The following is an 18,568-nucleotide window of genomic DNA, read 5'->3' as shown; positions in this document are numbered from 1 at the left end:
TTATATGCTTTACAGGCCTCTAGGTTGGTATTACAAGGCTAGATCTTAATTGTCCCCCAGAGTACCTAGCAACAGGCACCTGAGAACAATATGGCCTAAATTCGTCAGAGGGAAACAACTCCTCTCCTGTTCTGTACTTCACTATACTGTTCTGTTCTATCTGCCTTTCCCCTCTGCTTCTCCAACTTATCCATTTCTAACTTCCTGCAGTTCTCATGACTGGTTATTCACCAAAAATGCTAATTCTTTCTCTTTCTCCAGATGCTAGATAACCTGTTCAGCATGATCTGTTCCCACCTGAGAGGGCTTGATGACTTTGGGTTTAGGTTTTTAAAACTATTCTTCTTATTGTATGTCAAGCTTGTACAGTTTGCATTTTGAGCTTAAAAGTTTGGAGGCCTGTTGTTTCTGCACATGTTCTGTCAAGTATTAAAATTAGAAGTTAAAGTACTGATGCAAGAAAAACAGAAGGTACTAAATTCTAAAAACAATCATGCTGCAGCTACAGAAATGTTTATTTCTGCCCTTCTGAACATTTGCATGTCAGTTAAAGTATTGGTTTGATACAAAACAATGCCAGTCTTACAGAATATGAATCACATCAGGTCAGGTACAGTAGGCGTGAGAAGCTCTTTATGCTACACCCAATGTCATGTCATAACTGAACCACAGAATAAGATTGGTGTCACATCAGCAAATTTTCATTCACTACGCAGAATACTGGATTCCAGCACCATAAGTAAACTGTTCAGTATCCATAACTATGATTATCATACCTAAACCTGAGTTACAAAAGAGTGTGTGTGCAGTATGGCTTTATCAGTACAGACCAATATCCCGATACACCTGACAGACATTTCAAACCACTAGTTGCAGATTCTTCAGTTTCAGGCTTTGAAAATGAATGTTATAAACTCAATGCCTCTTTACTTTCCAACATATTTCTATTTATCACAAATGAAAATGCATTCCATTCATTTATAGATGATAAAGAAACTCTGAATAAGTCCATCTAATAACCATGAATTCATTATTTTGTTTCTATGCTGATGAACCTGGTGAAAAGAGGTAGTTTGTTTTTGCTCCTTTTCCACAAATTGTTGTATAACATTTGCAGAGTCACATGATTTATAGATTTGCAGAGTTTGAACAATTAGGAAACAGCACTTGATCGACTAGTGATCAGTAGGGTTCCAATTTCTGGACCACATGCTGGAGAACGTTAGCCAATTCACAACTGGCCATCATCTGACTACAATTCTTTTACTGTGTGCTAGTGTTTGTTCTGTTATTGTCCCTCAGAGGCTCCAGTTGAAAGCAGAATTCCAGCGTAAGGGTTTTGTGGAGATCATCCTCACAATTCATTATGATCAGGAACAGTACATGCTTATTCTGCTAAAGAAGGAGCTGCCAATTTGTCACTCCAGATGTTGCTTGGCATAAACTGTGGTGTTGAGCTGGACCGTCTATTTTTGAATCGGCTATTTGCAATTGAATTGGTAAAATTCAAGCTTAGTGCAAAACATCCACATTCCAAATTAGTAGTCAGTTTTCATCTTTATACAGTGACATAACTTTTATGTGAAGGCAGTAGTGAAGATTTCTGATGAATTTTCGATAGCAGCAGCAAAACTCAAGCTAAACTCCAATTACTATTTTTTCCATCATTAAATTCTTAATGACATATTAGTTGGTTGGTTTTCCTTCAAAGAATAGATGTGACTGTGATATTTTTAAAAAATAAACATTTTAATTAAAATATAAACACTAACAATTCAAGTAATTAATACAGGATTCTATTTCAGTTGCAAGCACTTAGTTTTTTTTTGAAAGGCAAATCTCTTTTTGAGAAAAAAAATCAAATGGCTTTAAACATTCTGTGCATAGTTCAGTCTCTGGAATACTGATCATTCAAAGAAACAGTTAAAGAAGGATTAACAGTACAGTAAGATAACAAATAAAAACCAAATCTTTTTAAACTCAACTCTCAAAAATCTGAGGCTAAAAGTTTAAAAGAATCTGCATTTCACCTTTGATTTTGTAATAGTATTTTCCCACATATTGGGAAAATTGCATTCAGTGTCTTCTGATTGCATCTGATTATGGACCAATTGTCTTATAGAGTTAATGAGTAATGAAATAAATGAATATATCATTGAATGCCTGAAATAGAATGGGCTTCAATTCCCAGTGTTATGAATATGGATTAGTGTACTATTAAGTTCAACAATAGAAATCACCTTCTATTTGAGTAAGGTACCTGACGTCAGGTTTTCCTGTAGTGGCACTCCATCCAAAGAGGTTAACCAATACTAGGAATCTTCACGGTGTGAATACTGTGGCTACAGTCAAAATTAGGGTCATATGAGCATTCCTTGAATATGTTCACTGGAGGGATCCACCTTGGCAGTCATCAGTTCTGAATGAAATTAATGTTCCTTCCATAAAGGAAATTTCAGTGTAACCTGCTTTTTGTTATCCTCAAGTGAGTTTAGGGATGTCATATCTTCTTCACTGAGTGAAAAATCAAACACCTGTAAAGCAAATCAGAGCAATGTTTCTAAGAGTAGCAAAAAATACACTGCCAGTGTAGGAGATTTAATGATAGCATATTACATGGGTGGTAAGGATATTGTTTATAATTCAGCTGAAATCATTGGATAATATTATAAGATAAATACAAAGTGAAGCTACTTAACTCTATAGCTTATAAAATTTAAAATTATGGCTCAACACCCCCTTTCTCAGCACCTCGCTCCCCTTTCTCGATCTCACTGTCTCTATCTCTGGAGACAGCTTACCCACTGATGGCTATAATAAACCCACGGACTCTCACAGCTACCTGGACTACCCATCCTGTCACTTGTAAAAACACCATCCCCTTCTCTTAATTCCACCATCTCCGCTGCATCTGCTCTCAGGATGAGACTCTTCATTCTAGAACAAAGGAGGTAGCCTCCTTTTTCAAAGAAAGGGGCTTCCCTTCCTCCACCGCATTTCTTCCATTTCACACACATCGGTTCTTACTCTATCCTCCTGCCACCCTACCAGGGATTGACTTCCTCTTGTTCTCACCTACCACCCCACCAGCCTCCACATCCAGCATATAATTCTCCGTAACTTCCGCCATCTCCAACGGGATCCCATCACCAAACACATCTTTCCCTCTCCCCACCCCTGCTTTCTGCAGGGATTGCTCCCTACACAACTTCCTTGTCCATTCATCTCTCCCCAGTGATCTCCCTCCTAGCACTTACCCTTGCAAGCAGAACAAGTGCTACACCTGCCCCTACATCTCCTCCCTCACTACCGCTCAGGATCCTCAGCAGTCCTTCCAGGTGAGGTGACACTCCCTGTGAGTTTGCTGGAGTCACATACTGTGCCCGGTACTCCTGTAATTGGTGATACCCAATGTAGGTTGGAAGACCGCTTTGCCGAGCACCTATGGTCTGTCCACCAGAAAAAGCAGGATCTCCCAGTGGCCACCCATTTTAATTGCACTTCCCATTCCTTTTCCGATATGTCTATCCATGGCCTCCTCTACTGTTGTGATGAGGCCACACTTCGGTTGGAGGAACAACACCTTATATTCCGTCTGGGTAGCCTCCAACCTGATGGCATGAACATTGATTTCTCGAACTTCTGGTAATGCCCCACAGCCCTCTTCCCCACTCCCTCATCATTTCCCATCCCCTTTTCCCTCTCTCACCTTATCTCCTTGCCCGCTCATCGCCTCCCTCTGTGCTCCTCCCCCCTTCTTCCATGGCTTTCTGTCTCTTTCAGCAATCAACTTCCTAGCTCTTTACTTCATTCCTCCCCCTCCAGGTGTTTCCCTCTCCCCTCCCCCCCCAACTTAAATCTTCTCCTCAGCTTTTTTCTCCAGTCCTGTTGAAGGGCCTCGCCCGAAAACATCGACTGTGCTCTTTTCCACAGATGCTGTCTGGCCTGCTGAGCTCCTCCAGAATTGTGTGTGTCGCCCAATATTCATGATTTTTTTAGGTTTATAATCACAGAGCTACAGAATTGAGGGTCTTTTTGAAAATTAAATAATTGCAATTAACATTCACATCAGCCAATGACTATGTTTGGTGCATGTCACCCGCTGAGGACTTCCATTATATAACTTGGAGCTCAGGGTGAGGTCTTTCAGTTCAGTTAATTGGGATAAGTTATTCACATGCCTCATCAAGCATGGACTAGATGGACTTAAGGACCTGCTTCTGTACTGTAGTATTCTTTGACTCTATAACGCTATATACAGATCATTGAAAGTTAGTATAGATGTGCAGCACATGATTTAGAAGGCAAATAATATGGTCTTTATTGCAAGGAAATTTGACCCCAAGAACAAGAATGTCTTGTTATGAGTATATAGGGCCTTGATAAAACTTCACCCAGAATACTATGTATAAATTTGGTTGCCTTACCTAAAAAAGGATGCACTTGTAATAGAGGAAGAGCAGCTTCGGTTCCTGGGATGACAATAGAGTTCAAAGTACATTTATTATTGAAGTACATATATGTCACAATATACAACCCTGATTCATTTTCTTGTGGCATATTCAATAAATCCAAGGAACACAATAGAATCAATGAAAGACCACACCCAACAAGATGGACAACCAACCAATGTGCAAGTACAAAAGAAAATAATATAATAATAAACAAGTAAGCAATAAATATTGAGAACATGAGATGAAGAGTCCTTGAAAGTGAATCCATAGATTGTGGGCACAGTTTAATGATGGGGTGAGTGAGGTTGAGGGAAGTTATCCCCATTGGTTTAAGAACCTGGTAGCTGAAGGGTACTAATTGTTCCTGAACCTGGTGTTGTGGGTCCTGAGGCTCCTGAACCTTCTTCCTGATAGCAGTAGTAAGAGGAGAGATCGTCTGGGTGGTGGGAGTCCTTGAAGATGAATGCTAGTTTCCTGCGCCAGCGCTCCGTGTAGATATGCGTAATGATGGGAAGGGCTTTACCCATGATGGACTGGGCAGCATCCACTACTTTCTGGAGGATATTCCATTCAAGAGCATTGCCGTTCCCATACCATGCTGTAATGCAACCTACCAACATACTCACCACCACACATCTATAGAAGTTTGTCAAAGTTTTAGATTTCATGATGAATGTACGCAATCTTCTAAGGAGGTTGAGGCGCTGCCATGCTTTCTTTGTAACTGCACTTACATGCTGGGCCCAGAACATATCCTCTGAAATTGTAAGACCAGTAAGGAGATGAGGAGAAATTTGAGCAAGTAGGGCTTCTATTTAATTACTAAAACAATGTAACCTCCGTGGGAGGCTTGAAAGGGTAAATCTGGGGGGCAGGGCGGAGGGAGGTGTTGCTTATCCTGGCTGAGGAGTCTAGGACTAAGGCTCAGTTTTGCACAATAAGGTGTATGATGTATGGCACCTCGGACTGAAATGAAGAGAAGTGGTAAATCTTTGGAATTCTCTATCCCGGAGGGTGGGCTCAGTCTGCATTCAAACTGAAATTGATAGACCTGGACAGTAGAGGACTGAGGGGAGGGGGAGGGAGGGCAGAGAAATTTTCAGGTGGTAGACCAGCCACAATCTTGTTGAATGGCAGAGATATTTTGAGTTATTGCATCTAGTCTGCTGCTGGCCCTCAGTATACCAGGTGACGCTCAGTATGAAACTATATCACATTTCTGGTCAGCAACTCCTGTGAAAGCATGTCTGAGTGTGGAGTCACACGCTGGTATTCTAGGTCAGAGCATTGTTGGTGACACTGCTGCTATAAAGTAAAGCTCCTTTCTTCTATTCCTCTCTCTCTATTATTGTAATACTGTATTTTGTGAAGGTTGTCTGACTCTGCCATTGTTTATCAATTGTATTATAGAAATGTGTGAAATTTGGGTTTCTTTTGTAACAGTTTAGGTGTGGCTTTTTAATATATTGTCCTTCTCATGATAAAGGCAGGATGTTAACGGTCTGAGTGACTGCACATTTTGTGCTAACTCAGATATGCAATAAATTGAGACCAGACATAACTGAAAAAAGCCATTGATTCTTCATGGGTGTGGTTCACATATTCTTAATTTGGCCATTATACAACAAAGGTATATTATGTGGTTTATTCATATATTGGCTACTTTGTTTCTTAAAATCTAAAGTGATATAACAATCTCTGAGACATCCATAACATTCTTCTAAAGGGTTTTATTTAAGTAATACAAGAGAATATATTCATCTGTATATCTGCAACTTTACTGAGATTAGAAAGCAAAATCTGCAACGACTGATACTTCTAAATAAGACTTCAGGATGTTGTTAGCATAGACGGTTAAACTGAAAGATATTTACTTTCAGTCTCACTCAGCTACAAGCTCCTTCTTTCACCTGCTATTTGGTTAAATAGTTAACCAGCAGAATTAACTGCTTAGAAGGTCAAATGAAAAACTGATTTAATGGACCAAAATTTGACATTGTAATCCCAAAAACAAATTTTCAAGGAATTCGTAAAATCCCTAAAACATCAGACTTCAAAACATTTTGTATTTCATGCAGTATAGATGTAGCTGTTTTATGCTGCAGTTATAGCATAATTTTTTTTTGGCTTTCACGGTCCATCTCTAATTGTCCTCAAAAAGATAACGGTGAGTCACCTCTTGAAGTGCTGTTGTCATGCTCATGGAAAAATAGACCCACAATGCTTTTGTGGATCTAGACCCAACAAGATAATATATTCTTGGCTTGCTGCATGTTTGGGCACTGGCGTTCCCAGGAATCTGTTCCTCATATTGATGGTAGAGCCTGCAATAACATAGGTGCTGGAGGAAATCAGCAGGTCATGCAGCATTTAAGGAGATAAGTGGACAGCCAACATTTCACAGGAAATCCAAATGAAGGGTCTCAAGCCGAAACATGGACTGTTTCCCTCCATACAGACCGCCAGATCTGCTGAGTTCCTCCAGCACTTTTTGTGTGGTAGAGATTGCCGGCTTGGGAAGTGCTGAATAAGTATACTGGTTGAGTAATTACAGTGCACTTTAGAAATGGTATATACTGCAGCCATAGTCTACCAATGGTCAAAAGAGTGAGAGAAAGTCAACATGATTTGGGAGGAACATATATACTTCAAAAACAAAGGTTAAGATCAAATGTAAAAAATTATTGTATTTCAGTCAGGGGGGAATCTATGGAACAGTTGTAGTGAGAATTTAAAAACATGCACCACACTTAACAAGCTTAAAAAATTATTTAAAAATAATTTAATGAACAAATATAAAATACATGATTTTAAATGAATGGGAGTAATGTAAATAAATGATACATGGAATTGGCCTCTGTGTTAAAAGATTATGAAATTTTTTGTTTTGATGTGATGATTGACGCCAAATATGTTGTTGTATAAGTAAGAGAAGTAGGCATAGTAAGCTGTAGCTTCAGCCTACACACTTTCAGTCTGTTTTAAGGAATACCTATGTTTTTTGTTGTAATTTTGTCCCATGAAATCATGCTTTTTGTTATGTTTGTACTGACCGAAATAAATTTCATTCATTCATTCATTCAAAAGAGTGAATAACTAAGTTGGTAGATGGGGTGGGAAGTAAGTGTACTGCTTTTTCGTGGAATATGTCAAATTTAACTGTTGCTGGAGTTCCACTCATCCAAGCAAGAGGAGTATCCTATCACACAGTTACATTGCACCATGCAGGTTATGAAAAGATGTCAGCAGCTGAAGATGAGTCACTTATTGCAAGGTATCTAACTTCTGAAATGCTGTCAGTGAAGCAGTACCTGCATGACTGTTCTGGTTGAGTTCTGGTCAATGGTGATACTGAAAGTGTTGATAGCAGCAAAGCTAGAGATGCTAATGAGTAATGGCCACTGCCAAGCACCTGAGTACAGTAGTGAGAATGTTGTTTCCTATTTATGAGCCCAATTCAGGGTGGAAATGACACTGGTGAAACACCCAAAGATGATTTGTCTCACTGAACTGTCCTGAAGAACACCTGCATTAATATGCCAGGGTTGAGATGGCTGAAGTCCAATAATTAACTATCTTCCACTGTATAAGGAATGGGTATGACTCCACCAAAACCTAGTCTCCCTGAAGTGGGACACAGCAAGAGAGTTTGGAAGCTCTGATGTAAAGAAATTTCTCCTAACCTCCCTCCTCACTCTCAGTATGCATCTTAAGTTAATGATAACTTCCTTCTCATTGCATCTTCAATCAAGTAAAGTCTTTTAAAACCATTCACCGTTTTAAAGACCATTATTAAAATACAACTTAGTCTTTATTACAGGGAGAAAAGCATTTATATCACAAGTCTCTTTTCTTATCTATAGCTGACTATTTTTAGCATCAACCAGCAAAAGGAGTGGGAAGATGTCTTTGATAAGTGTACCACTGTGCTCTACTTTCATCTGGGCCACATTAGTGAAGGTTAAGAGATCAGGCATTAATACACAAGAGTAAAGAAATCATGGCATTAACTAACAACCAGAAGGAAAATTGAAGAAAATGTGTTGAAATTAGTTTTTTATTACATTTGACAGTTAAGAATTTTTCTATGCTTTGAAGTCAATTGCTGTACCCCTGCTAGTAGCTTAATGAAGACAAGCTGAATACCGATGAATGCCACTTTATGGTCAAGCACATTACTAATTTTATCTATTCAGCAGTCATATTTGAACTCACATTAAATTATGGTGAAAGCCTTTTTCAGATTCCTTACATATTAATGTTTGGGGGGGGGGGTGCGCTGCAAAGCCTCAGTTAGTACTTTATCATAAGTGGCCTCTAAAACCTGTCAATAAGCAATATAAATTTACTTGTGTCCTGCCTGATGCTGACACACTTCTATTGATAAAATCTTAAACACAAGAGACTCTGCAGATGCTGGAAATATTGAAAAATACATACAAAATAACTCAGGAGGAACTCAGCAGGTCAGGCAGCGTCTATGGAGAGGATTAAACAGTCAACATTTTGGGCTGAGGTCCTTCATCAGGACTAGAAAGAAAAACAAGGGGACAGAGGCCAGAATAAAATCGTTGGGGTAAAGGAAGGAGAACAGGTTACAGGTGATAGGTGAAACCTAGTGAGGGGGGAAGGTGGATGGGGGGAGGAGTTAAAGTAAGAAGCTGGAAGGCAATAGTTTGAAGACGTAAAGGGTAAAGAAGGAGGAAAGGAACCAGAGGGAGGTGATGGGCAGGTGGAGAGAAGGGCTGAGAGGGTAACCAGGGAATGGAAAAAGAGAGGAAAGAAACACAGGTGCAATATGAGGTGTTGCTTCCCCAGTCTGAGTATGGCCTCATCATGGCAGAATGGGAATAGGAAGTCAAACCGAAATGGGTAGCCACTTGGAGATCCTGCCTTTTGTGACAGACAAATGTGCCTGACAAACTTGTCCCCCAATCTGCATCAGGCCTACCCAGTGAAGAAGAGTCCAAACCAGGAGCATGGGCTACAACAGATGACTCCGACAAACTCCCAGCAGAAATGTTGCTGCGCCTGGAAGAACTTCATGGTGGTGAAGGAGGAGGTTTAGGGACAAGTGTACCACTTGTCACACTTGCAGGGAGGGAGATCCATGAGGAAGGAGATCATTGGGGAGGGATAAGTGGACAAAGGGGTTAGGAAGAGGGCAATCCCTACAGAAAGTGGAGGGGGAAAAGAAAGATGTGTTTAGTGGTAGGACCTTGTTGGAGGTTGCAGAATTTATGGAGAATGATGTGTTTTATATAGAGGCTTCTGGGGTGGTAAGTAAGAACAAGGTGAGCCCTATCTCGGTTCTGACAGTGGGAAGGTGGGGTGAGATGTGTGAGAAATGGAGGAGATGTGGATGAGGGCAGCAGTGATGGTGGTGGAAGAGAAAACCAATTCTTTGAAAGGACATCTCAGATGTTCTAGAATGGAAGGCTTCACCCTGAGAATGGAAGTGACAGACACAGAAGAAATGAGAGAAAGGAATAGTATTTTTGCAAATTGGGAAGGGCTATCAAGATAATTGTGAGTCAGTAGGTTTTTGTAAAAGATGTCAATGAATGGTCTGTCTCCCGAGATGGGGGGGGGTTTGGAGGAGGGAGGGGGAGGGAGAGGGAGGAGGGGAGAGGGAGAGGGAGAGGGAGGGAGAGAGAGAGGAGGGGGAGGGGAGAGGGAGAGGGAGATACAGTTGAAGCCAGAAGTTTACATACACCTTAGCCAAATACATTTAAACTCAGTTTTTCACAATTCCTGACACTTAATCCTAGAAAACATTCCCTGTCTTAGGTCAGTTAGGATCACCACTTTAGTTTAAGAATGTGAAATGTCAAATAGTAGAGAGAATGATTTATTTCAGCTTTTATTTCTTTCATCACTTTCCCAGTGGGTCAGAAGTTTACATACAGTTTGTTAGTATTTGGTAGCATTGCCTTTAAATTGTTTAACTTGGGTCAAATGTTTTAGGTAGCCTTCCACAAGCTTCTCACAATAAGTCGCTGGAATTTTGTTCCGTTCCTCCAGACAGAACTGGTGTAACTGAGTCAGGTTTGTAGGCCTCCTTGATCGCACACGCTTTTTCAGTTGTGTCCAAAAATTTTCTATCGGATTGAGGTCAGGGCTTTGTGATGGCCACTCCAATACCTTGACTTTGTTGTCCTTAAGCAATTTTGCCACAACTTTGGAGATATGCTTGGGGTCATTGTCCATTTGGAAGACCCATTTGTGACCGAGCTTTAACTTCCTGGCTGATGTCTTGAGATGTTGCTTCAATATATCCACATAATTTTCCTTCCTCGTGATATCATCTATTCTGTGAAGTGCACCAGTCTCTCCTGCAGCAAAGCATCCTCACAACATGATGCTGCCACCCCCGTGCTTCACGTTTGGGATAGTGTTCTTCGGCTTGCAAGCCTCACCCTTTTTCCTCCAAACATAACGATGATTATTATGGCCAAACAGTTCAATTTTTGTTTCATCAGACCAGAGGACATTTCTCCAAAAAGTAAGATCTTTGTCGCCATGTGCACTTGCAAACTGTAGTCTGGCTTTTTTATGGCAGTTTTGGAGCAGTGGCTTCTTCCTTGCTAAACAGCCTTTCAGGTTATGTCGATATAGGACTCATTTTACTGTGGATATAGATACTTGTCTACCTGTTTCCTCCAGCATCTTCACAAGGTCCTTTGCTGTTGTTCCGGGATTGATTTCTACTTTTCGCGCCAAAGTAGGTTCACCTCTAGGAGACAGAATGCGTCTCCTTCCTGAGCGGTATGACAGCTGCATGGTCCCATGGTGTTTATACTTGCGTACTATTGTTTTTACAGATGAACGTGGTACCTTCAGGCGTTTGGAAATTGCCCCCAAGGATGAACTAGACTTGTGGAGGTCCACAATTTTTTTTCCTGAGGTCTTGGCTGATTTCTTTTGATTTTGTTTGTAAACTTCTGACCCACTGGTATTGTGATATAGTCAATTAAAAGTGAAATAATCTGTCAGTAAACAAGTGTTGTAAAAATTACTCCTGTCATGCACAAAGTACATGTCCTCAACGTCTTCCCAAAACTATAGTTTGCTAATATGAAATCAGTGGAGTGGTTAAACAATGAGTTTTAATGACATCAACCTAAGTGTATGTAAACTTCTGACTTCAACTGTGTGTGTGTATATATATCAGAGATGTACCAAGTTAATTTGAGGTTAAGATCTTCTATGTTTCCAAGGGTAATCATCTTGAACATTTTTCAAATATGCAGAGTTGATTTTATTTCATGCTTTCATGATTTTAGTAACTTTATTTACTTTACATTCAAAAGTTTTGTTCTGCTTTTATTTCTTGTCTCAATAGGTTCAGATAATAAGTATTGTATTTAGTTCCTTCAGTTCTTTATAAGCAAAGTTATTTTAACATTTAAAAATTTTAAAACACTGGTTTGGGATTTAAAAATTTAGGTTCAATGCAACAGGGCACCAAATAAATGGAAATACCTTTCTATGATCTACAGTATTCATGACATGCAGAAATTCTATGATACTAGCCACTAGTTAAATCTCCAGCAGAAACATAAAATTAAAAATTCTTTGTGTATGAGGTCTGTTCATGGCATTGGTATGTGATGATTTTGTTGAATTACTGCTGAAATATTCCCTAAAGTATTTTCATAATATCAATTTGTATAAATCAAAAGAATGAACATCTGATATCTATTACGAAACTGAGTGTGAATAAAATTTTGACATACATTATTCGATATTTGTAGGATCCCAGGACACATGTCGGCCATCATGCATTCCATTTAGATCTGTAACATCATCCTCCGCAAGGGAAAAATGGAATACCTACAAAGTGCATGGTGTAGTGAAGTTAGCAGTATTCCTCTGTTCCTTGAAGTTAGCATCTCAGTAAAATGGAACAACGGGGAAACATCAGCTCATTTTATTTCAAGTAATAAAATAATCTGAAATTCAACTCAGTTTTTGAATCGTATAGATCAATATGTTATTGTACTCAGGTAGTTATCTAAAACTTATTATTATTGAGAAAGTCTTTTTAAGTATGGTCTGATGAAGGTCCACCATACTCAAAGAAAGGATTTCATGTTAATTTTTGATTGGCATTCCCCACAAAGGTTTCTGATCCTGTGCCATCAATGAAATGCAGATTCCAACTTCAGCTCACAGAGAATTACTGGCTCATCTTAGCTTGCTGTCCCATATCTATTGGTGTCTCAGGCTAGGATGAAACTAGCTTTTGTGATCTAATTTCCAAACACCAGTGTCTATTTGCATGGTATAAATCCACTGTATCTGATTCCAATTTGATATTGCTAACATATTACAGCAGCAAATCTAACTCCATTGCACTAATTTGCTGTCCTCATGGTTCTGTTATTTGCTGTAATGCTGCGGTATTATTTCTGATACCGAATGCTCTGTGCCAGGATTCAGTTATTCAATACCTTGCACTTTTAACCCATCCAGTGATCTTCAACACACACCATTTACCTGCTTTCCAAAGGGCATACATAGCCTCAGAGGAGAGAATCTCAGATTTTCAAAGCCATTTATTTGGAAAAAAAAATTATGCCAGATATTTTGGATGCCAATGTTCTTGATGTGTTTTTGTGCGGGTGTGGGGGGGGGGGTTGCTGTTTGTCGTGAACTTACTGCATGGTTTTTCTTTGTTTTGTGGTTATCTGGAGAAGAGGAATCTCAGAGTTGTATATTGCATACATATTTTGATAATAAATGAACCTTCCAATAGCTTTAATTGTAAAGTTGCTCTGGGGTTCATAAATAAGTAATAGCTTATCTCCTTTAGTGGGTCCCACTGTCATTGCTATCACTGCAATAAGTCAAAGGTATTGTGAGAGATTGAGGTGGCCAGTTTGATCCCAGGTATTTAAAAATATTTGCATACTTTGGGAGCTGGTGGGTTGGGTTGGGTGGGGAGGGCTGGTTGTTGTATAGGGAATTATTGGAATAATTTACTCCAGTAAGTCGACATCTTAGGTGGTAGTTACTGTTTAGTTAATGGTCATGCTCAAGAGATATTACTTGCAGTCAGGTACATTTAGAAATGAAGGATTCAGTGAGACACTGGTTAATAGGTAAGAACTTGGAACCCATAAGAATAACAACAAAGAATGCAGAGACCATGGGCAATTTGACATCATCACTATGAAAGCATTTAATTGTGGGAGTAAAAATGAATATTGTGGGATAGGGTGCACATTGTTAATGACTGGGGATCCTTAAGGCTGTCATGCTTTATTGGTGCTGACTGGAAGGGAGAGTATCACATTGTACTCCAATGTGGGTCACTGAAAAGGGTGAATGAATAGAAATTATAGTCCAGGTAATCTGGCTCCAATAGTCAGAAATGGGCTAGAGTTCAGTTTTTAGGGAACTGGTAACAGGACAATTTAGCAAAGATTAATATACAGCACAGTCCACATGGTACCAGAAAAGGGAAATTCTTGAATTAATAGAGTTTTGAGAATATTTTTCTCTTTCTTCTTAATTATTGTGAACTAAGAAATTATTATTACTGGCAACAAAGGTTGAAACATTTTGTTCTCCACTTTAGCAGAAAGCTTGTAAACCAATGCAATATTGAGATAAAAAGAGGGAGATATAAGGTGGAGTATTGAGATAGATGTGTCTAACTGCAGTCTGCACTAGGGTGAGCCAGAGTTGGATGGATGTGCACTCACTGTGGAGCTCAGTAATATGGGAAGTGGTCAAGATTCTGAGGGAGTCTGACAGAATAGATATTATGAGATACTACTTCCTCTGGCTGGAGAATCTAGTATGAAGGGGACTTGGTACAGCATTTTGGATTCCACCAAGGAAAGGTACTGCAGAGGACTGTGACTCATTGGAATATTCTGACTCGGAGAACTGTGGATACACTACTTTTGAACTTAATCATAATAGAGACTGGATGATTTTTGTGCATGAAAACATAGCTAAGATCCAGGATCAGCCAAAGTAACATTAGAAGGCAGAGTAGGCAAATGTGATATGAGCCATTCCTGATCCAGTGTTCGTAAGCCAAAAGCGCAAGAGGATGCCAGCCAAGTTTGTGCAAGTTGTTCTCATAATGTCATGCTTTGAGCCTGGTAGATTTTGCTGAAACATCAGTAACTCCATGACAGCCAAAATATTCTCACTGCTGTGCAGCATCCAAAATGTACTAGAAGAGGCTTGATTGAAACTCAATAGAACTGAGGTCAACAAACTCATTTCTGAATTCTAATGTGAATTACAAGATTACATTTCATTTGGCTTTTTAACTGATCTGTGTACCCATGTGCTAGTTTTTAGTGGCTTGTGCACTTGGATACCCTAATCCATGCAAATTATTCTGTTATCTAATCGGACTAATATCCTTCATTCACCGGTACCAAATCCGGAGCATAAAAATGGAAGCAGGAGACAGTATCCTTATTGATCTTTTACTTTTGTGCCATTTCACTTCACTTTCTCCTTAACCCTTGATTTTCTTTTTATATCTAATAATCTAACAACTTCTGTCTTGAATATGCTCAGCAATTGAGCATCTGCAGCCCTTGGTGTAGATAGTCCCAAAGTTTCTCTTACTTAGGGATTATGTAGTTTCTCATCTCAGTACTGTATAGATGACCCTTATTTTGTGACTGTGAGCCCTTGTTTCTAACACCACAGCTAGGGGAAACATCAGCTATTCAACAACCTTGTCAGGCTTTGTACAAATGTTGCACATTTTCAATGGGATTTCCACTCATTTTTTTACTAAACTCTTGGATACACCTCATTTAAAAACATAGCAATGTAATTTCTGTTGTGTTTATCAGGAAGAAACACACCAACCTGAGCTGATCTTTCTCTTTTGACATATCTGTAGAAGCTCTTTACCGTCTGTTTATGCTTCACATTTGAGTACACTCATATTCTATTTTCCCTTTCATATCAATGTTTTGGTTCTTTTTGGCTAAGTTCTGAATGTTCCCAATTCTCAGGCTCACTACTTTTCTTGGCAACATTATATGCCTTTTTCTTTGATCAAATACTATCTTTAACTCTTGGTGGCAATGGCTCGACTATTTTTACTGTTAGTTTTTTAAAAATCTAAACTTGTGAACAATGATTTAATTCTTTAAATGCTTAGATGTAAACCATCACTGCTGTAAATGCAAGCAGGCTTTTACCACTGAAGTTGGGTGAGACTAAAACTAGAGGTTAAGAGGTCATTGGTTAAGAGTGAGAGGTGAAATGTTTAAGGGGAACCTGAGGGGGAACTTCACTCAGAGGTTGGTGCAAGTGTGGAACAAGCTGCCAGCAGAACTGGTGGATGCATGTTTGATTGCAACACCTAAGAGAAGTTTGGATAAGTACATGGACAGGAGGGGTATAGGGGGGGAGGCTACGGTCTAGGTGCAGGTCGATGGGACTAGGCAAAACAACAGTTCACCACAGGCTAGACGGGGCAAAGGATCTGTTTCTATGCCATAGTGCTCTATGACTCTAGTTTACCTGTCATAAATTTTGATGTAATTTCTCAATTCACCATAGCCAGTTCTTGCTGGGTGCTTTTGTAGTTTACTTAATTCAGATTTGAAACCCTAGTTACAGACTAATCAATCATACTGCAGTCACTACTCCTAAAAGAGCCATAAGTCCCAGATCACACTGATAGCCTCCACTTTGTCACCTTCTACCATATTTCTGTGATGACTATTAGATCTTGTCTTTTTATTTTGTCTCCTTGCCATTTTCTTTGCTCTGACCCCAATTGTTAGAATATTCTTACATCTGTACACTCTGTTTCTTCATCCTGGATCTTACTACTCCAGCACTAAACCGATGTCATAAAGCTTGGCACCTTTGGAACTTGTACTCATGATAGCAGCCAATAATATTTATCTCTCCAAGTATACTGTCTGCTTTTACTACTATTCCTCAATCAGTTCAATGGTTTTGAGATGATTGCCGGGGCAAGAAGTGTCTGGCAGGATAGGCGGGGATGCTCCCTTTGCTTTCACTTCAGTATGCTCCCAGTGCAAGGTCTCAAGGTTCTTTAGTGCCATTTCCAGTGCCCTTTTGGGCCAAGGATTCCAAGGAAGGAGTGTAGATTAGAAAGGAGGCTTGGCAAATCTCTTCCCGTGTCCACATGGTAATCTCTTCCCATGACAGAAAACAGAACAATGTGCTGGTTTTGGGAATCTGGTTTCAGGTAGGTGAAACTTGTGGCCCACCTGACAGTCAACTGACTGTAATTATAGCTTAGCCTCCTGTGGATTTAGAAGATTGTACAGAGGCAGCTTCAGTGCTTTGAAGTACCTGCTATAAGGAGATCTAAAGCTTTGCACTGAGACTTATTATTCTTAATGCTCTGCTGGTGCGCTGAAGATATCTTTGTTGAGTCTTGTCATGGCTCTATTGTTGGAGGGTGGTGTTGTATAGTGAGCACAGGCTGATTGTAGGCCCATACCCCCACACATCTCAGTTAATATATTAATGCTGACTTGAAGCCTGGTTTTTGAACATCTGTGTACTGCAGACCAAATGCTTTAAGTAAGATTGACTTTTTGGTCCTGGAGTGGTGGTAACGTAGGGTAAGTAATTTCCCATTGGCCCCTGTCCAGCAGAAAGCTTGTGGAAGCAAGTACAGCATTCAAGCATTTCAAAAATAACTCAGAGGGTCATAGTGAGAAAATAATCTTGCTTAATACCACAATATATTCAGATTGGACATGCAATGGACTTACTGGTGGCATGTGATCATGAAGCACCTGTAAGATGGGAATGAATTTCTGCAGGCAATCAAATTTGAGGATTCCCAAGTCTCTCTCAACTGAGAATCAAAGTTTCCAGCAAAATTGATAAAGACCATATCTAGTAATTGGATTCTCTTCTTGCATTTTTCTTGGAGTTGTCAAGGTCCAGCATGCTTCTAGATTAATGTCATTCAGACTCCAACAGGGAACAATTGTTGGAGGTATTGCAAAGGACCTTGGTGAAAATTTTCCCCGTCAGGCAGCAGGGAGACCACTTTTCCTTTAAAATGGTCAGATTCATCACCTCTCTTGAAAGTAGTCACATTCTGTGGTCTCCTGGCATGTTCTTCACTTTGCAGCCAGGGAAGATGAAATTGTGAATTTGCAACTAAAGTTTATCCCCCATCAAGTTTTAGAACTTCAGTGGAGGGGCTGATAGATTATTTGTCATTTCTTTTTTAGATGGCATATGGTACTTTCAGCCTCTTGTCAGTAAAGGCTGAACTGCATAGTTTACTTTGGGGTGCAGTAAAGGAGCTGAAGTCAAAGATAGAATTATGGAGAGTATTTTTTTTGTTTTCATTCCTTCCAACTGCCCTTACAAGCACAGATACTTGCTTCTGTCATAATCACCCATTCTTACTACATGGCTTATGCAGCATCTTTGTTAATATTTTCTTTTTATTACTCTCATCCTGAATGGCCTGCTGCACCACAGTGCTGTGGTCACATTTGCTGCAAGACACTTATTGGACAAGTGTAATGTCTGAAGCTCCTTGAACATACTTTCTGGACCCCGTATCTGTCACATTCATGGTCTATCCTATTGTCTCAGTTTCCTGACCAGTCCTTGATCTAAGTGGTAAAAGTGCATCATGGAACAACATGTGGCAGTGATTTAGACATATTGACACAGAATCCTGTCTCTGTAATTCCAAGGATTTTTGTTTAAACTCTGCATCAGTATTTAAATGATGGGTTCTCTTATTATGCCAATAACTGTCACTATTTGAATTCTTTATACTAGTGGCTGCTGATCATGTCTTTTTATAATCCAGTTATTATAGATAGTTACAAAAAGTTAAAGTCTGTCCCGAGCTTTTGTGGCCCATCAGGCCGGTGCTTATGCCGGTTTCTGTGGCGTGAAGCAACTGAGAGTACGAGACTCCTCCTCCTTCCCCCCAGATAGGACGCCAGTCTATCGCGAGGTTAATGCCCAGCATTTTGCCGGTGCCCATTTTCAGCTGGGTGGACTGGAGCAGTGTGTGGTTAAGTGCCTTGCTCAAAGACACAACACACTGCCTTGGCCGAGACTCAAGCCCACAGCCTTCAGATCGTGAGCCCAACGTCCTAACC

At 39.8% G+C, this 18,568-nt stretch overlaps 1 protein-coding gene across 1 annotated transcript in view; it reads right to left on the bottom strand.

The window, feature by feature from the left end:
* Positions 1–503: 503 nt before the first annotated feature.
* zgc:110366 (uncharacterized protein LOC550476 homolog) overlaps positions 504–18,568 on the bottom strand; it is a 160,914-nt gene continuing 142,849 nt past the window's right edge. The window contains 3 exon segments of the mRNA XM_063063934.1: positions 504–2,534; positions 4,428–4,472; positions 12,194–12,290. Coding sequence (XP_062920004.1) covers positions 12,195–12,290 — 96 coding nt within the window. The 3' untranslated portion in view covers positions 504–2,534; positions 4,428–4,472; position 12,194.

The sequence above is a fragment of the Mobula hypostoma genome, chromosome 12, assembly GCF_963921235.1.
Source record: "Mobula hypostoma chromosome 12, sMobHyp1.1, whole genome shotgun sequence".
Taxonomy (NCBI): Eukaryota; Metazoa; Chordata; class Chondrichthyes; order Myliobatiformes; family Myliobatidae; genus Mobula; species Mobula hypostoma.
Note: the sequence above shows the minus strand (reverse complement) of the source record. Positions and strands in the feature narration are given on the sequence as shown.